Source organism: Monomorium pharaonis, chromosome 4 (assembly GCF_013373865.1).
Source record: "Monomorium pharaonis isolate MP-MQ-018 chromosome 4, ASM1337386v2, whole genome shotgun sequence".
NCBI classification, from domain to species: Eukaryota; Metazoa; Arthropoda; class Insecta; order Hymenoptera; family Formicidae; genus Monomorium; species Monomorium pharaonis.
In genome coordinates, this window is record NC_050470.1 from 21,590,365 (window position 1) to 21,608,739 (window position 18,375).

An 18,375-nucleotide genomic window follows, 5' to 3' on the forward strand; every position below is an offset into this window, starting at 1 on the left:
TGCTGATAATCAATTATGGATAAAAATTGTAATGTCTGTGACAATGACGACACTGTCGATATAGAGAATCGTGTTGGTACGGATTATAAATTATTACAATAGTGATAAAATTAACGATATAATACTTGTAATAATCATAATAACGATAGATGTAGCAGCAGTAGTAACGATGGCAATATTACAGTATTAATTACATTAATGTCATTAACAACGGCGTCGCGTGCAACCAGACTTCCGGAATATTTTTACGAGCGATGGAATATAAGGCGACGCCAAAGACATAAGCTCTGTCTCTTCTCCCCTTTCGCTCTCCTTTTTCTCTCAATCTCTCTTTCTCTTTTTCGATCTCTAAAAGTACACGAGCATGTATCCGGAAGTCAATTATGGCACGCACTGCCCGCGTTCCTATTATTACATAACTAGCATCGAGCACATATGTTTGGCTCTACCATAGTTTTTTTTTTTTGTTTCTTCGGTCACACGTGCGAAGTTTGAGAAACGAGTTCTACGCAAATCTAATATGTGGCGTGCCCAACGAACGCGAATACAAACGCCGCACAGAACAATAGAGCAATGTATGCGACGAATAAACGCGCGATCAAGTTACAGTGCCCGTCAAAACGTATTTCGAAGCACTTCGTAAGAAATTATATGTAATCACGCGCGTATGCGCGCTCGGGAGGCACGCTATTTTATTTCTGCTTCTTTTATATCTATCTGTTTATATTTGTTAGCTTGCCACTCATGCATGCATTATTTTTCTATTTCTCTTTTACTCCCTCTTTCTCTCTTTCATACATGAACATATGCACACACACACACACACGCACACATATCCTTCATTTCCTGGCACGCACTCGTGTCATCATCAGCATTTGTACATAACTCAAACACATCTTCCTTCTTATCGGTCAAAGCGGTGTAGTTAAAGAATATGAACAGGCGAACATTTGATAAACGGAGTGAACACCGTAATAAGGCTTAATTTAACTTGTTAGTAACTTGTGTGATCCTGCTCCTTACGCTTCTGCTGCACAAGCCTGTTTTCACACAGGTGCGCACTATGAATGGCCCACTCAAGCCCGCTGCTGTCCATTTTGCAGTGTTTATTTCACGTTTGTGACGACACGTCTCTCTCTTTCTCTCTCTCTCATTCAAAAGCCGTATTCCGTTGTCTTTATAGGTTTCCATTACAGCACTCTACACATAATGACCCGTTCTCCCGCTTCTATCGCATCGCTCTAATTTTTGCTTGCTGTCTCATTTTCTCTGCCTGACATCGGACTCCTTGTTGGGTGTTGGTTTACTATAAATTCAATAAAAGCAAAATATCAGACGTAATAATAAATACGCAAAATCTATATAAAGCATTTCTACTAATATAAAATTTACATTTTACATTATTTAAGTCAGATTTTTTATAAAGCTGTAAGTATTGTAAGTACAAATACTATAAGTTTATTATTATAAAGAAATGAAATAGGATTGAAATGGAGTAAGGAAAATAATTTTCATCTGTGTTTCTCTTTTTGTAAGCAAATGAGATAAATAATTTAGCTGGAGCCAATTTCAGAGTACGGTGTTTTTGAAACTTATCCGAGGTAGATGCAAAGCGAACGCTCTTGATGAATTGGAATTGTGGTGTTGGAGGTATATCGGATGGGAGGGATCCATGTAGCGGAACATACCATTCCAAGGGTTCATCGGCAGGATTTGGTACCAAGATAAAACTACGTCGAACAAAAATACAAGATCGTAGCTCTACCGCGTACTATTATTTCATAAACTAATAGGATTCTGTAAAGGAAAGATAATTATTCCTAAACACTTACGTATCAGGGCTTTGATCGGTATCAGACTCCTCGAGTTCAGCTTTATTTCGCTTCTTCTCGTAAACTAGAATGATGGCGCATAGAATAACAACCTCCGCACAAATTCCTAGGAAGGGCCAGAGTGCGGCGAGCTTGTCCTTCACCCTGAGGAATGTCTTGGCTTCCGATGAGTGTTCTAATATGGGATCGGACCAATTATACGACACCCTGCAGAAAATATCACCACGATCATTCATCTCGATGTTGTCGACAATCAGGATGGCGCCGTAAATGTTTCTCTCTGGGTCCTTGGCGATCTTCACGCGTCCCTTGCTGCGCGTATAATTCTGATCCCCAAAGGTCCAATGTACCTTTACGCCGGGGTAGCTCTGCTTACCGCCGCACACCAAGTGCAACTTTTCGCCCTCCACCACGCTAATAGATTCAGATAGATGTGCCACTGGCCTCGCTGAAATTTTAGAGCATCGAATGTGAGACATTCTTTTTGACATAAAATCTTAAAAAAATAATGTTCTCTTTTTTTATATGTAAATATCTTAAGTGGTGACTAAATTCATACAATATTTCCCGCGTAAGCCGCTTACACTTCTATCTATCTAATCTCATATATAAATTTAGAAACGTTGCGCCGGAATACTCACGTACGACTCTGTACTCGACCGTGGAATTAGCCACTTTACAAGTATAATTTCCAAAAACCTCTTCTTTTTCCTTTAAAATATGTAAGCTGCCAGTACTGTTATCAATCTTGACTAATTCTTCTTTCTCAGCCAGCGCCGTGCTCAACGACGTCTTCTCCTTCAGCCATTGCACTTTATCACCGGTGGTTTTGTTTGCGCATTCAAGCACCAAAGGTACATCTTTGGCCGTAAGTACTCTAATCTTAATATCTGCGTCAAACAAGAAGAATTGTCTTTTGGTGTACGTCTAAATACAACTGTGCAAAAATTGCAGCGTCAAATGAAGATTCATCAGAGAAAAATAATGCACGCGCGTATTTTATCAGAAAGATTTTCGAGATAACGATCAAAATCTATTTTCCGTGTATTTCAAATAATATAAAACAATTAATTTACAACTTCACCATAAATTACTCAAATAATGTAATGAACGAGTGACGGCGACAACTATCACTGCAGTCATATTTTTAGAATCCGCATCGTCCTAAATATTCTATAATAATAGCCGAGAAACGTGGTGAGCGAAGAGACGCGAACAATTCATATATATTCCGCTTTTATAAGTTCATTCATTTCTATGCGAGTTTTGTGTGTGTGTGTGTGTGTGTGTGTGTGTGTGTGTGTGTGTGTGTGTGTGTTCTCGAATGTATTGTGATCTCATTAATTTTTTCAAATAAAAAATATATGTTGGATACTTCATATATCGAAATTGAATTTTTTATTATCTATAATAAAACATGACGTAAGACATCGACATTATCTTATATGATTGGAGATATGTGATTAATATAACGATGATCAATAAATCCTTTGTGAAAATTTAATATGTATAGTTGAATGAAACATTCACATAAATTAGTAATTATTTATAAATATTAAACAAGGACAAAATTTGAATATCATAATAATGAGACATATTATTATTATTATGTAAATAACATAAAACTTTCATATTCTTAGTTTTTATAGATTGGTTAATGTTACCAGTTTTGGAATACGTTCATTTTATTTTTTAAATAAATGTTAATAAATTCGTGTCGAGAATATATCGAGAAGGAAAGTGAATAAAATAATCTGGTACACACACGCAATAAAGCAATAACTGGGAATTTATCGAGGCAGAATATCAGTTATCAAATATTTATCACATGTTGAGAAAAGGTTTCAGATATAGGCCACGTATCTTCATAAAGGTGTAAATACTTATTAATTTTATCGATAATCGATATTTAGTATCGGACTTACAGGGATTCGAAACAGACACATGTATAATAAAACAATATAAATTTATGTGTAACTATAATAATAAAAGAAATATTAATTTTCTTGTAGTAGACACAGTGATAAACATGAGCGAGATGTCGCAAGGAAATTATATAAGTAGAATTTGTTTTCTATCAGATAATTAAAATGCTGAACTTATAATTAGAGATGCGCGAATCAGTTTCTTTGACGCCAAATCAAATGGAATCAAATTTTATTTCTTTACTCGAGTTCGAGTCACGAATTAAATTGAAAAAATTTTATCCGAATCAAATCGTTGATACATAACTTTAAATTAACAACATAATTATTGATTGAATATTAATATATTAATAATAAGAAAATTTAGTCTTTGTAAGAAAAATAATATTAATTATATGATATTAATGTCATTTTAAGTATAATTTAAATCATAGAGATTCAAGTCGAATCAAATAAAATATAATACACGTCTGATAATGCTACGAACCGAAAGCTATCGATAGATGGAAAGAATCCGAACTGTCCGGATTGTCTGTGCATTTGTAATCTCCCTCGTGGCTCTCGGTCGCCTGGGTCGCCGAGAGGGTGCTTTTGCCAGGGGCCAACGGTGAGACAACCAGCTGACCGCTGGACAACTCCTCCGGCGTCTGGCCGTTCCTGGTCCACTTAACATTATCATTGTCCTTCAAATCGGTACACTCGATGCTCCAAGGTTGTCCTTCGCGCACGATTGTCGGCCCCGTATACGTCACTTTAATTAAAAAGGAAAACATTCAAGAGCTAGGTCAGAGCTAAATCAGAAAGAACTATAACGAAATATAAATCTTAATTTAGTGAAGTCAAATTGTCAATCAAATAAGTTTATACAAGTTCCTTTTATAAATTTTAAGAAATATAGAAATAGCAAAGAGAAGCATTGCTAAATTAATTTTCAGCAATTAACATTTTGAACAACAAAATAAGAATACAGAATTATAAATTAATCATTTCAAAGCCTTTTATGACAAAGTTAATAAGTGTCACGTGTCCTTATAAATATTTATTGCACTAAATAAAGATCCCTCTACTTACAACAAGGTTCCGAGACTTTGATCGAATGACTCATAAGTCGAATAACAATGCAATTATTTAGCATTAAGTGCATGAACTACCGTTATGGTATATACGTATTATTTAAATTGATATACTAGTGATACCGTTTTATATAAATAAAACATCATTCATGGAAAATAATTATTATTAGAAATAATTATATAGATTTTAATTTAAAAAATAACAACACAAAATTTCTTAAAGTTTATTCTTAAGAATATTTGATATTGTAAAATTAATATTTAACTCTGTACATACGCGCGATGGGATTACTCCTATACGAGTAACGAGTAATAGTTTGGACACACTTGTAACAATAAAAAACCTAGAGTCGAATTATATACAATTCTTTAATAAACAATTATGCAAATACTTTCTAGAGAAGATACCGTGTAGGAAAAACGACAGAGGGTTAAACATAAGTTCAAAAAGTGATTAAGAAACAAAACTACTGCGACCGATATTCCAGTTGTAAGTCTGGAAAATTCGTAAGTTAAAATAATTATAAGAATACCTATAATTATATTTCAAAGAAAAATTATTATCTGCTATTCTCTGCGTGACTATAAAGAAGTCACGTAGGACAAACTGATATTCGAATAAAGGCTAATCCTGGGTATTATGACTCTCGAAAGTCTTTAATTGGATAAAAGGCAAAATTAAGGCACCGAATAGTCCTCATCATGGACACGCACCATTAACAACTATTGCGCGGTTCTGCGCTCAAGGTAATATTGATCAAATACTTCCTCAATAACAACCGGAGAAATTCTGTGTTTCGGTTAAATCCGTCAATATTAAATATTCCGCAAGTCGAATCAACTAGTTTATTCTCGTCTCTAAGTTAAACTGAAAATCTCTCGAGACCCACGACATCGTATCTGCAGCGCGGGTCGATCGATATTGAACTCCGGAGAACTCACGTGATAGACGTGCCTTGTAGAGAACAGGCGTGGCGGAAATATATTTGTTCTTATCTCGAATGTGAGGAAGATTAATCTGAATATCGATTGCCCGCACTCGGGGAAACGCATGTTTACATACGTCTACGTTTTAGCGTGTTCTAAAGATGCGAGAATGCTTTTCCCAGATTGTTGATTGTTATTGTTAGCCGTCCGTATAAACTGGATGTCGATCGCACATATGTGTCCAGTTAATTATCTCAATGAGTATATTACAGACATATGCCCCGGAATTCTTTCGCAGGGAGAACAAGTAGTAATTTAACTGATTGCTTTCAGTAATATTTATCATTTCCGTAATAGTGGACAACTGCTATGTGTGACTTTCATCATGGATTATTCTCTCAGATAACACGTAGGAACACATAAAGTAATTAGTTTTATATTAATTAATTTTTTTATTAAATTTTACTTTGTTATATTACTTGATATTTGGATCTTTTCATATAAACTGATTATGTATTTTAATATCTAAACGAATCTGTTCCTAAACAGTAAGATTACTATGTTCACAAGAAAGATTACGGAGATATATACACCTAAACGGGGCAAAACGAATTTTGACTTTGCATAATTTTCATAGAGAAACGAAAAGAGAGAAGTTACGTTTATTTTATTATAAAAATAATACTTTTCTCTATTGACACTTGAATAGTATATATTTAAAAAATAACAAAAAATATAAAAATAAGAAATGGCTACTCGAATTTTTAAAATTTACATTATTTACGATGATCACTGCTGACTCGTTAAAGTGCAAAACGGCATAAGCATTATAAAATTGAAGCTTCGATTTGGCATAGCCGTTTGTTCGAAGTACTACGTTTAAATAAAATAGCAGCTGGTCAACGTAGCAGTTTTTCAGTACAAATTTAGCTCGTTTGTCGACTGCAATGAAGAACGAAGCGTCGTAAAAAAATTCTCCGTCAGGCTATTTTTAGTGTTTAGAAAAAAAAATGCAAAATTGCAAGTCGCTCGGTTATAAACCGTCTTCAAAATGGTTACGCGTTTCGGATGCGCGCAAACAGATCGAGTGAAACTCGTGGTGAGACAGAAGTGCCATTGCGTTTATGACGAATCAGCAGAATTATTACCAGCGTGATGACGTAGGTGTGCGTGTATGTGCGTGCAAGTTATATGCGTCATAGTAGTTTCGCAGTGATAAATAGTGACAAAGCACGATCTGGCATGGCCAGTAAGAATATGAATCAGAGCGCAAATCGTTATTTTCGTGTCGCGGCACGACAGTTCGGTGGTCAAAATAAGTGTTAATGGCGTCATTAACGTCGACCGAACATATCGAGGCTTTGAGACTCAAATTGACTATAGATTCAACGCGCTGATAACAGACGCATAAACACTGCTTAAAGAACTAGCTGACGAACAAGAAAAAATTCCGACGTTTGACGCACTCGTTCCATTATTCTCTCATCACGGAGAGAATTTTCTCTTAAAATTTACCCGCAAAATCTGGTAATTGTGGGACAATGTGTGACCTCGAGGAATTTTACTATACTTTTTAATTAATAAAATTTACTATACTTTCAGGAAATTTTATTGAAGGTATAGTAAGTTTTATTATATTTTTAGTAAATTTTACTAAAAGTATAGTAAAATTCTTCGAGGTCAAATTTTAAGAGATTAAATAAAAAATAAAAAGAGGTTAAATTTTAAGAGAAAATTCTCTTCGTGCAGAAATTCTCGCGGAGAATTATTCGCGACTGCGTTCAGTGTTTTATTTTAATTCTCACAATTTACAGTTTAACTCAACATGTTAAAACTTTTTTCTAAATATTTATTATACAAATTTTATTTATTAAAGATAAAATCGAACATCCTTCGAAAAATTAAATTATCAAATACGTTCGTATGATAATCGTCAATAATTCAGATCCCTCTCTTAATTCGGGCATCTTGCCGCATGACATTTCATTTACACTCCAGCTATAACCATTGTTTAAACCTGTTATACTTGAGGACGCTCGTTCATTAAAAAGTTACGAAGACCGTAGAGCCACTGCCGAAGCTCTAAGTCGATACTCATGTATATATACATATCGCAGGTCATTTGATTTCACCGTAAAACAATTCCTTATGTTCGTTCTGAATCTTCTCGATTGCTTTATACCCGACGCGATGATAATCAGTGGCCAAGTGGCGTTTAACGGTCAGCGTCGTGTCTTGACGACAAGTCGTAGTCCGTCGTAGTCCATAAGCAAGCTATAACTGATCGTGACGCCAACAATGATCCCCGTTATTGAATTATCCCGGCCGTTGCTCGATAACGTCGTGTGGTCGTCGCGGCCGAACGATTTCATTGGTGATTCTGATTTTTTTTTCTCCTCGCTCTCGCCCAGAGTGAAGTCCGGCGACAGAGGGGGAGGGGGAGGGGGGAAATTGTCCGGCCGGACTGACACGGCGTTCAAATGCGAATCGGCGGGGTAACGCTGGGAAAATCAATAAACTACGAATGTTATTTTAAGCCCGCTTTCACGACGGCACCACACACACATACACACACACACACACACACACACACACACACACACAGCTGAAAATCCGCACACGAGATCCCGAAGACAAAACCGCCTCTCAATTGAAGCGTTGAATCCTAATGATCACTGTTCGGTTTTTCACCTCCTCCTCCTCCTCCTCCTCCCTTCGCCCTTTTCCTCGAAGAATTCTCGAGAAGAGGCGCGGCTTGTACGCTCGGATCGTACGGTAGAAAGAGAAAGAGAAAGAGAGAGAATCGTGAGTGACGCGATTCTGGAATAAGCGGATTGGATTTTTAGGTGAATGACATTTGAGGCGGAGCCGAGTTCTACGGTCGAAGGACGTATCCTTCGACGAACGGTAGTCACGACTTGGCATTCCCGACGCGTGACTGCATCAGGCGCAGCTAACGCACGCGAAGAATTCTCGCAGGAGAGCGAAAAATCAATATATTGAAAGATACGGAAAAATTAATGGAGCGCTGGTTGGATTCGAACTCGGGATCCCTTGTTCCACACGATAGCTCCTCTCACCGCTAGACCACTCCAACTGCTCTTGTTTATTATTTCGTTCGCTTATAAACCCCAAAATTAGAACCACAGGATTCTCTATTTTATTCGACATGAGTCCTTTCGACTCCAAATATCTTACAATATATAGCCTTGTATAATTCCCTCATAGTTTTTGTTTCCAATCAAAGACTCCCTTCGCGCCGTTACGTGTTCTCTCGTTACATCTTCACTCATAGAAAAATATGTTGTATTTGTAACTATAAGTGCATAGTAACATAATTATAGTTAGGAATATCATTTTTATAGTAATTATTATATTGGTAATAATCACTATATATTTATGGTAAATGCTTATAATGATTATTTTATGGTACAACTAACTGTGTAAAAATCTCCATTTTGGTTATAGCAACCATATCATAAGTTGCATAAACTAATATTATGGTTATAAGAACTATAATATAGTTTAAACCAACTATAAATTTATGGTCCATTGGGGACCCAACCATATTTTATAGTTATTCAACAATGTAAATTATAGTTATTACCAATATTATAGTAATAATTACTATAAAAATGATATTCCTAACTATAGTTATTTTACTATGCAATTATAGTTACAAATACAACATATTTTTCTATCAGTGTTGCTGCTCGTCGGTCGGACCCGTCAGTCACCTTTTAGTAAAACGACAGAACCCGAAGAGGGGAGGGGTTGTTTTTGCAACCCGACGCGCATGAGTGCCATTGAAGTTTCGCGTCGTAGCACAGTGCTGGGATTTTTGAGTGCGGTAATCGAGGCAAGATGTGACACACTTTCGGGATATATTCCTAGACTCGCCCTCTTCGAGAGGTGTAATCTTGAAGAACGTGGCCTCCTCTCTTTCTGTATTCCGTGAGCGCGTCACGAAAAACTATGGGAACTCGCCCGTTGCGAGTATGTGGTGAACCGTAAAAATTGACGCGTCCTTGCAAGATGGGACGCGAGAGCGTTTCGCTCATCTGGCGTTCGGGAATAGAATTTCTTGACTACCACAGACTATATAGTGTCGATGGATATCGCGGAGCTGGGCGAAAGAGCTACTACGAAAACAGTATATAGTACGCGGGAATACTGTATCTCGAGCGAAATTTGCGATAGTATATTTTCAAGACAAAACACAGGTGTCTCCTCTACCGACGAGATTATATGTTTCGAGACTCCGGTCGTAAATCAAATTCCTCGCATGTCGAGCGCTTGTATTTCGCGTATAAGCATTATTTATGCAAAAGAATCAATTTGTTATTAAAAGCGGTAACAGATCTCTATTTAGGAAACAATTTTTTTTTTTAATTATAATTCCTAGTACATGGAGAGAATTTTCTCTTAAAATTTACACAATTACCAAATTTTGAGGGTAAATTTTAAGCGAAAATCTTCTCCGTGTAGAATATTTGCTATAAACTTAATAGATTGAACAGGTAATTAAAAAGCAATGCCATTTTTTTCTTTAAAGTATAACTCTTAATATAATTATTTAGAAAATTTGTTTAATTCGAGTTGACTCTTAGTCAACAGCATGCTGATAAGATGTCCACAATGTGAACAAGTGTTCACAAGTCCTATTTGTATTAAAAAAAATTTATCAATTCTCAGCAATGCTTCGAAATTCGAAAATTCTCAGTTGGCTCAAGTCGGGCTCTCTCAATCCTCCCGAACTTCCCGTGTCATCCACGTGCGGAGCGGCATCAACGGTCTCTCCCGAGGATGTGCGCGAATTCCGCGGAGCCTGACCTTGATAATCAAACAACATTCGAACGGGACAGCGCCGCCGCCGGTGTCCGAACCGACTCGCTATGACTCGCTATGACTCGCCGCGTGTCTCTCTCGCGGTTTTTAGATGTAAAAATAGGCGGGCCGCGCAAGCTATTCGGAGTTAAGTTTTTAGCGTTCTCTACAACGCGTCTGGCACAAACGCAAGCGGACAAGGCAGGAGGGCAAAACGCGTCGCGCTCTCTCCCTCTCCGTCTCTTTCTCCCCGTTGACATTAGGTCTCCTCGTGCCGCGTATATATCTGATGATGGCTAACGATCCCCCTCGACGGACAGATATCAGATATGGGTTACCATTCGCGGGAAACGAGTCGAGTTTTCTGGGTGAGCGGAAAACAGGGTCGATCGTTGCGCAACGAAAGTCACCGCGGGGCGCGAATAGAAGTTCGCCGTCGCCGTCCTCCACCTCGACCCGACGGCGACTGTCGCGATCGGCGGAACACGCGGACTCTCTCGCGTCTCTCGCGATACTCTACAACGCGGAATCGGATTGAACGTCGAGTTGAACGGCGCAAACCTTGACAGACGGCACCCTCCCCGTCGTGAAAGTAACGTCCGCGCGATGACGCACCGAGTTATTATGCCGCACCGATTATTATTGCCGATAAAAGAAAAAAGATCAAGGAAAAACGTTCTTCCGTGTCACACAGGTTCGAAAAACGTCCAACAAAGCGAGCCCACGGGATCAAGGAAGATCCGATAAGAGGTTTTTTATTCTTCTCCCCTCTCCCTCGATCACTTTATATCTTTAATTAATAAATATTTGATAAAAATGGCTTACGCATGCTCTTCGTACAAAAAATGTCAGGTGTCAGACGATGTGGTCTTTTACAATACTGAAGATAGATCTATAGCCCGAGCTATCGAAGGTCTCGAGCATCGCAAACAGAATTTTCAAATATTTAGGAAGGTTTATTAGGTGTTAATAGCTGCAAATTCTAAACGCTGATAGCTGAAGCGATCGGGGCGTGTATAAGTAACGATCTGAAATGTTAATACTCGGAAGATTAATGTGGAGTTAACGACCGTAAACAGAAACATTGTGAGGATCGATACGAGACACGTTGAGGAGATTATTTCACATTTATTATTTATCACAGAATGCCCTCTATTTTATATATATATATATAATTCTAATGTCTATTATTGTTGTGTCATATATATCATTCTTTAGTTAAAAAAAAACATTTATGTTAAGTTTAACATATCACATGTGGATTTAAATACTGCACTGAAATTTTTATATTAAAATAAATATGTTAAAAAATAACAAATATTATGTTAAAAAAACGGCACAAAAATGTTACATTTTGACAAATTATGGCCGCATATTTCTTCGGTGAAATAAACATTTATAATAAGCGTTAACTTGTATATTTTATTCATTTTTCTTAAAACTGTAGTTTTAAAACTAAAAAGTTAAAGGAAACAAGATATTAGGAATAAAAAAGGAACCAAGTAGAAAAAAGAAAGAAGAGAATAGAAGAGTATGATTAAGTTACAGTTAAAGAACAGAAGTTAGCGAGGAGAGGACTGGAAAAAATATTATAAGCATATAAAAATAGAGTTACGTCTGAAGTAGGACGATGTAGCAAATTAAAGTAATAGGTATAAGGAAAGAATGGAGTGATTAACTAGCCAACAAGATATGGACGAATGTGTGCGGTTAAATTACAATGTAAGCAAAGTCCTTTTCCTGACTATACACTCTGAAGAAATAAACTATACTCGATGTAGTTTCAAAGCTACATTATTTTTACATTTTTGTTCGTTTACATAACTTGTATTTATTTTTAATAAAAAATGTAATACGGACTATTCAAACAACACAATCACATCACGTTAAATTACTCGGATACGTTAAAAATTTAACATAAAAGTTTTAACAAGGACCGATCTTGACATAATTACAAAATTAATATTCTACTATATATATTTATTATTAAATAATGTAAAATTGTAAAAAAAATTTTTTTTTAATCACGAAATTATGAACGAGTTCCAAATTATCGTGGATTCCGTGAGATAAAGATTGATTAGAACGACGTCGAAAGAATGCGTACATAGGTGCGACGGTTTTGCGACGGGCGCAGCATATTATGACTCGCCAGGATGCACAGTTGCAGCATTATCGACTAAACTTTTTTAGAACGCGTCCCGTCGGTGTCGATAACTCTCATTAAAGCGACCTAGAAAGCGACGGCTTGCCGCGAGATATTCAACAAACCGCAAATTACGTTAATAAACGCCCCGTTGACGCCTCTGCCTGGGAACTTTCCGTTCGTCCGCCATTGAATCTCATCGTTAAAATTTCAAACGCTACCGCCGCGAAAGTCGTGAGAACAACTATTGATATACCCGTCCTCGCATTTATGTAAAGATCGTCATTTTACATCTTACGGATTTGTACGTGTCACGTCATTATCAAAATTTCTTTAATTTCACAGAATTGTTTTGTTTACGTTAGAGTGTCTGTGTAAAATTCGAGCGCAATTATCTTATTTAAAAGTTCTTTAAGCTCTTGTTTAAAAGTTATTTGCAAATTTTTTTTGCGTATACTAATAAAAACTCTAAATATTCGCGCAAGAATTCCCTCGAATCACACTTGCTCGTTTGAAACTTATTTACCTCGTTTGAAACTGCAGCAAAATAGTCATTATAAAAACATTTTCATTGTTTTTGCAAGTGATTTCAGGACCAAAACTCGTGGACCAAAATTTGTCGTTCATTAGAATAAACGTCCTTCAGTTTTTAAATTCAATAACTTTTAGCTGATATTGTAAAGCCAACATCCTCAAGGTAACAGGAATAAAACATTTCATCGTTTACTTTCCTCGCGTAGCGCGTACGTACTTATAGGTTGTTAGAAAACGAAACGTACGCTCCGAAGGGAAAAAAAGGAGAAAGATCTGTCGTTATTTAGTCTTCGCGTGTTTAGTGCGCGATCGCGTGTTACATTTTGTGCGTGACGAGCACGTGTTACGCGAGTAATCGAACGAGAGTCGAAACTTTCGGTTTCGTCGCGCCGGGAAGCTTGTTCAAGGTGCTGTTCCTCGAGCGCATCGTTTTCTTGTTTTTAATTTTATAGACGCGTCAGAATAGCGTCGCAAGCGTTAGAGCTTGTTTGCGAGGAAAAATCGTACCGTGAAAACGAGAGAAAATCCGCTATTTACAGGTAATCAACCGTAAGCAAAGCGAATGTCGAAAAGCAAATACGCGTATGTCAGTTTAACGTTCTTTCGCGATAAAACCGTGAGCCTTATCTTCCTATAAATAAAATAAAAAAAATCCTCTGAGACAGTTATTGATTTATATCTACATTTTCGTCTGCCTCGCGATGTTTGACTTTCTGCATCTTTGATTATCACGATAACGTTGGAGCGAGGGAAGTTCAAGTTGCAAGTTTTCGAGAAAAAAAAAAAAAACCAAAAGTGCAGAATAGTTACCATAATTGTAAAATTAATAAAATCCAACAAACGTGATAAAGTGCTAATTTTCTGTTAATCTTCACATTCGCGAAATACGCTTAATGTAATAACAAAATCTAAAGGATTTTAAATATCTAATTTCGTGTATTCAGTCATTGTGTGCAGCCATTGTATACTTGCATTCTTATCGCAAGAACGTCGCGGCATTAAAGCTACTACGTAAAAAAGTTCCTCGGCACTTGCGAGAATTCGGGCAGCTCCAAACAATGTCGTATCGCGCGTGTTATTATCGTCGAACGAGCAATCTAATCTACAGGTGAAATCCACACGATAGATATGATAGACCGTAATAAAATGCACTCGAGATAGCGTGGATTGCGACTTTTCTCGGCGCGACCATTCGACACGTAACACGTCCGTTTGGTCTTCGGAAATTAAACAGAAGCACTAATCCACGTCGCGCTCGATAGAAACGCGGCTCGAGATGTTCCATTTTCGTATCTAGAACCCGGCAGGCCCGGCAATTCACATCCTACATTCAGGTCTCGACGCGCCCGCCCGTCTGGTTTCTCCCATTTCGTCTATCTGTCGTGCAGGTTCAGATATGAAATAGGGAGAGTAACGATCGACGACAGACCCGACGTGTTTAATCCCGAATGGCACAAAGTTTTCGTCTACGTCACCCTCTATCTATTCAATTCCTTTTTAATGACCAATAATCGAGCTTTGGTGAGATAACTTTGATTGGATATTTTGTTATGTTAACTAAATTAAATATTTCGGTATTTATTCACTGAAGAAAAAAATCCTTGGTAAATTTGTAAAATTATTTAGTAATGATATTGTTGAAATATTTGGTTGTTATAACAAAATTATAATAATATTAACAAAACATTTGGTAGTAATGGTAAACATTTTGTTATAATTACATTATTTTGTTATATTTACCTTATGTTTAGTTGAAGCTATTTCACCAGGGCGCTGGGTAACTTTAACCAAGGCTGGATTATTATAACCAAACCTTTTTTTCAGTGTTCAGTCAATTCTTACTTGAAAATCATCTTAAGCAATTTCTTAAGATACTATTAGGTTCATATAAAATGAAAACAGTTGCAGTTTTGTTAACACTTTCACTTCTAATTTTTAATTCATTCTAAAAAAAAAACTGCAAAAAAAGAAACGCCCTGTGCTCGGGCTTAGGACTTAAAATGTTAATAAACTGTATTCATAAAACATACTATTTTATTTAGTTAGTAATATAGTTGCCATTACTGGGTTTACAACCCGCTGCTACTTGTCAACAAGTGTATAAATTTCCTCTCAATAAAAACTGACAGGTTTAGAAGCAAAAAAGATATCAACAGCATGCTTAACCGTCAACATTATTATATTGTTTTACCATTAGGAAAAGCTCGCAACGACTGAAATAATCAATAATGAACGTTATATCCGGAAATTATAATGATGTATCAAAATATCCAATCCAAGTTCCTGTAATTTTTGTTACGCATTCATCGCAACACCTGGTTGGGCATTGGCTACATTCGGCAGAAAAGGCAGTCTTGCAAAATCCTTCGATTAGTTTTTGCCTTTAGCTCCTGTCGGATCTAAATGTATAAACCAGTCGTATAAAAAAATTTTATAGCAGTTGCAAAACTGCTCTTTCTACTGAACGCAACCATTACCTTAACGAAACACGATATGTTACTTCAATATTACCAATTTACGTAAACGAAAGTAAGACAAAATGTGCAAATGTAATAATTTCAACTGTCCCTACGATATACACTTATTATAATTCAATAAATATTAAACAAATTTTTACAATAACCATTTCAATGATCATTTCAAAAATAGCCAAAATTTCCATTACTCTTACCGCATTAACTTTAATAGCTCTATGAATAATTTATGATGTTTTAATGCGTAAGACAATCTTAAATATAAGAATCGACCATGAACATCAGTCTTTAAAAACACTTTGTAACTCTATCAACAATCAAGTATAATAATATTTAATCAAATGCTTTAATATCGGTTGCTAAATATTACAAGGTGTTTACTGTAAATTTTGTGAAAGAATTTCTTGAGAATTTTTATTCTTTTTTCATGAGTGTTAGCTTAAATTGTTTCAACATCTTGCAATCTACAAAAGAATGTATAAAAACTTTTTCAAAGCGCAGGAACAACTTATAATTTTGTAGGTGAATCTTTACCCATCAGAGTAGCGTGTAACGTTAACGTAAGAAAAATTGGAATAGCACTCCGAGGTTAAGGGCACTCCTTCGTCCATACGGGCGCACTCGAGCTTCATCTCGCGCGAAAGTAATTTCTACTTTAAAGCCGGTATCCACGATCGAGCTCAAGACCGTCTTAAATAATGTCTTAAGACACGGCTAATGCGGATCGGTTGGTGACGTCTTAAGACCGCGCTCAAGTTTACCCGACGGTCCTCGAATCCCCAAGGATCAACTACGAATACTGGGGTTACCGAAACGTGCGTGCTCCAGCACCGTATGACCTTTAAGCGCGTCGCTCAACACACCTTGGCACCGATTACCAACGGTATTATCCTCGCTGGCGTTACGATCGCGCGCGTGTAACGCGCGTTCAATTAAGCCTGTCCGCGTTCAGGGAGGTCGCACCCGGTTGGGGGGTCTTAACGAGGCACGGGAGGGAAATTTCTACAGGTCTTACAGGTCCGTGCTACGGAAAACGGTCGACATATATGTACACAGAGCTGTCCAATCGATGAGGGACGACCGTGATCAAAAAGCGACGCCGGCTGCTCCTCCCCCGAGTTCGCCGTCGTCGCGCGCGACGATGGGACTTTCTCATTCACGGACGGGGTTGTCGACTGGTCCTAACTGACGAAACACCCGTCATGGGAGAACGGTAAACCGCGCGAAGGGCAACACTTTCGGAAAGACGACGCCGCGTCTTTACGCGACGTCGGCGAGTCTTTCCTGCTCCGTTCTCCTTCCGTCGGAGTTGCGTTTCGCCCGATCGTCGTAAACGTCGATTGGCGAAACTGTCAACTGTGTACGAATCGCGAACGGTGCCGCGTGCGTTATCGACCGCGACGGTGTCCGGTGTTGCAAGAGGAAATCTCCTTGAACATCGAGAATCGGGGAAGGAGGAGGTGTCTCGTCGGGATACAAGGATGCACTCGAGTGTCATTCTATCTTTGTTCAACTTTCCGTAAGTAACAAAGATGGAATGACATTCTGGTGTATCTGGCTGCATCTCAGGAGTCAGGAAGGGAAGGAAGGAAGAAACGGGCGCATCCGTCGCACATCGCGAAACGAACGAACGCGAGTGTCAAAAAAGAGAGAGAGAGAGAGAGAGAGAGAGAGAGGTAGCCGCCGGTATACACGGCCGTGCCTCGAAGAGAGGAGGAGAGGAGGGCGGGAGGAAAGGGGGGAGGGAGAGAAACTCACCTGCCTGGACCGTGACGAGGGTGCCCACCGCTAAATATAGCATCCCCAGCAGCACGAAAGCGGCTCGCCTCTCCATCCCGGTGGCGCTGCTGCGCGATGTACGCGGTGGCGCGTGACCGTGTGCACCGTGCACGGCAATACGATTAACAACGGCGAGCTCCCACGATGCCCCACCTCGTCGTCGTCGACGTCGAGAGAGGGACCTACGCACTGGCACCTGGACGAGCGATGCCTGCTGCTGCTGCTGCTGCTACCGTGGTCGCTGCGCGATGCTCGTGCGCTCCAAGACCGACGATGATGGCCCCCGTCGTCCCCGTCGTCCTTTCGTCTCTCGTTGTTGCGGCAGCGCGACCCCCCGCGACCGCCTGCTGTCACCTCTCACTCTGTTCGTCCGTCAACCAACAGCGAGGAAACCGAGTTCCCCCCCCTGAGTTGCGCGATCGGATCGTTCGCGTGAGAACGTCCGTCACACTGTCGCTACTACTGCTGCTGCTGCCGTTGCTGCTGCTGCTATTTTACCTCCTCCTCCTTCTTCTTCTTCTTCCTCTTCCTCCTCTTCTTCTTCTTCTTCGTCCTCCTCCTCTTCCTCCTCCTCCTCCGCCTCCTCTTCCTCTGTCGACGCTACTGCCGCTGCCGTTGCCGTCGCCGATGATGATAGAACAGGCACGATCTATCACTGACGTTTGAGCGTTCGCTTTATCGTTATCCTCGCACTCGGCTTTTATCTTAATGCGCACTACACACGGAGACCGTCCGGGTGCCGTCGCCACCGTCGTCGTCGCCGTCGTCGTCGCCCCGTCGTCGTCGTCGCCGTCGTCGTTGTCGTAGTTGTCGTCGACGTTGTTCCCTCCTCCTGCACCACTACCTCCTTCTTCTTCT

The 18,375-nt window shown here is 38.8% G+C and overlaps 1 protein-coding gene across 2 annotated transcripts; it reads right to left on the reverse strand.

Annotated features, from left to right (window-relative positions):
* Positions 1–59: 59 nt before the first annotated feature.
* On the reverse strand, positions 60–18,011 carry LOC105831238 (basigin). 2 transcript variants are annotated; one of them, XM_012671234.3, is made up of 5 exons: positions 17,497–18,011; positions 4,245–4,508; positions 2,474–2,722; positions 1,833–2,280; positions 60–1,306 (listed from the first exon to the last, which is right to left on the reverse strand). In XM_012671234.3, the coding sequence occupies exons 1-5, from the start codon at positions 17,570–17,572 to the stop codon at positions 1,261–1,263; spliced, it is 1,083 nt and encodes a 360-aa protein (XP_012526688.1). In that variant the 5' UTR covers positions 17,573–18,011; the 3' UTR covers positions 60–1,260. The 2 variants fall into 2 exon arrangements, with proteins under 2 accessions (XP_012526688.1, XP_036141088.1); XM_036285195.1 differs by lacking the exon at positions 17,497–18,011 and adding an exon at positions 16,273–17,460.
* Positions 18,012–18,375: the final 364 nt, after the last annotated feature.

Excerpts from the sequence above, each read along its gene's own strand:
- LOC105831238 (XM_012671234.3), bottom strand. The coding sequence starts at position 17,572 with ATGGAGAGGCGAGCCGCTTTCGTGCTGCTGGGGATGCTATATTTAGCG. Across the intron at positions 2,723-4,244 it reads CCATCTATCGATAGCTTTCG|ATATTAAGATTAGAGTACTT; the intron begins GTTCGTAGCATT and ends TGTTTGACGCAG. Across the intron at positions 2,281-2,473 it reads GGTCGAGTACAGAGTCGTAC|CGAGGCCAGTGGCACATCTA; the intron begins GTGAGTATTCCG and ends CTAAAATTTCAG.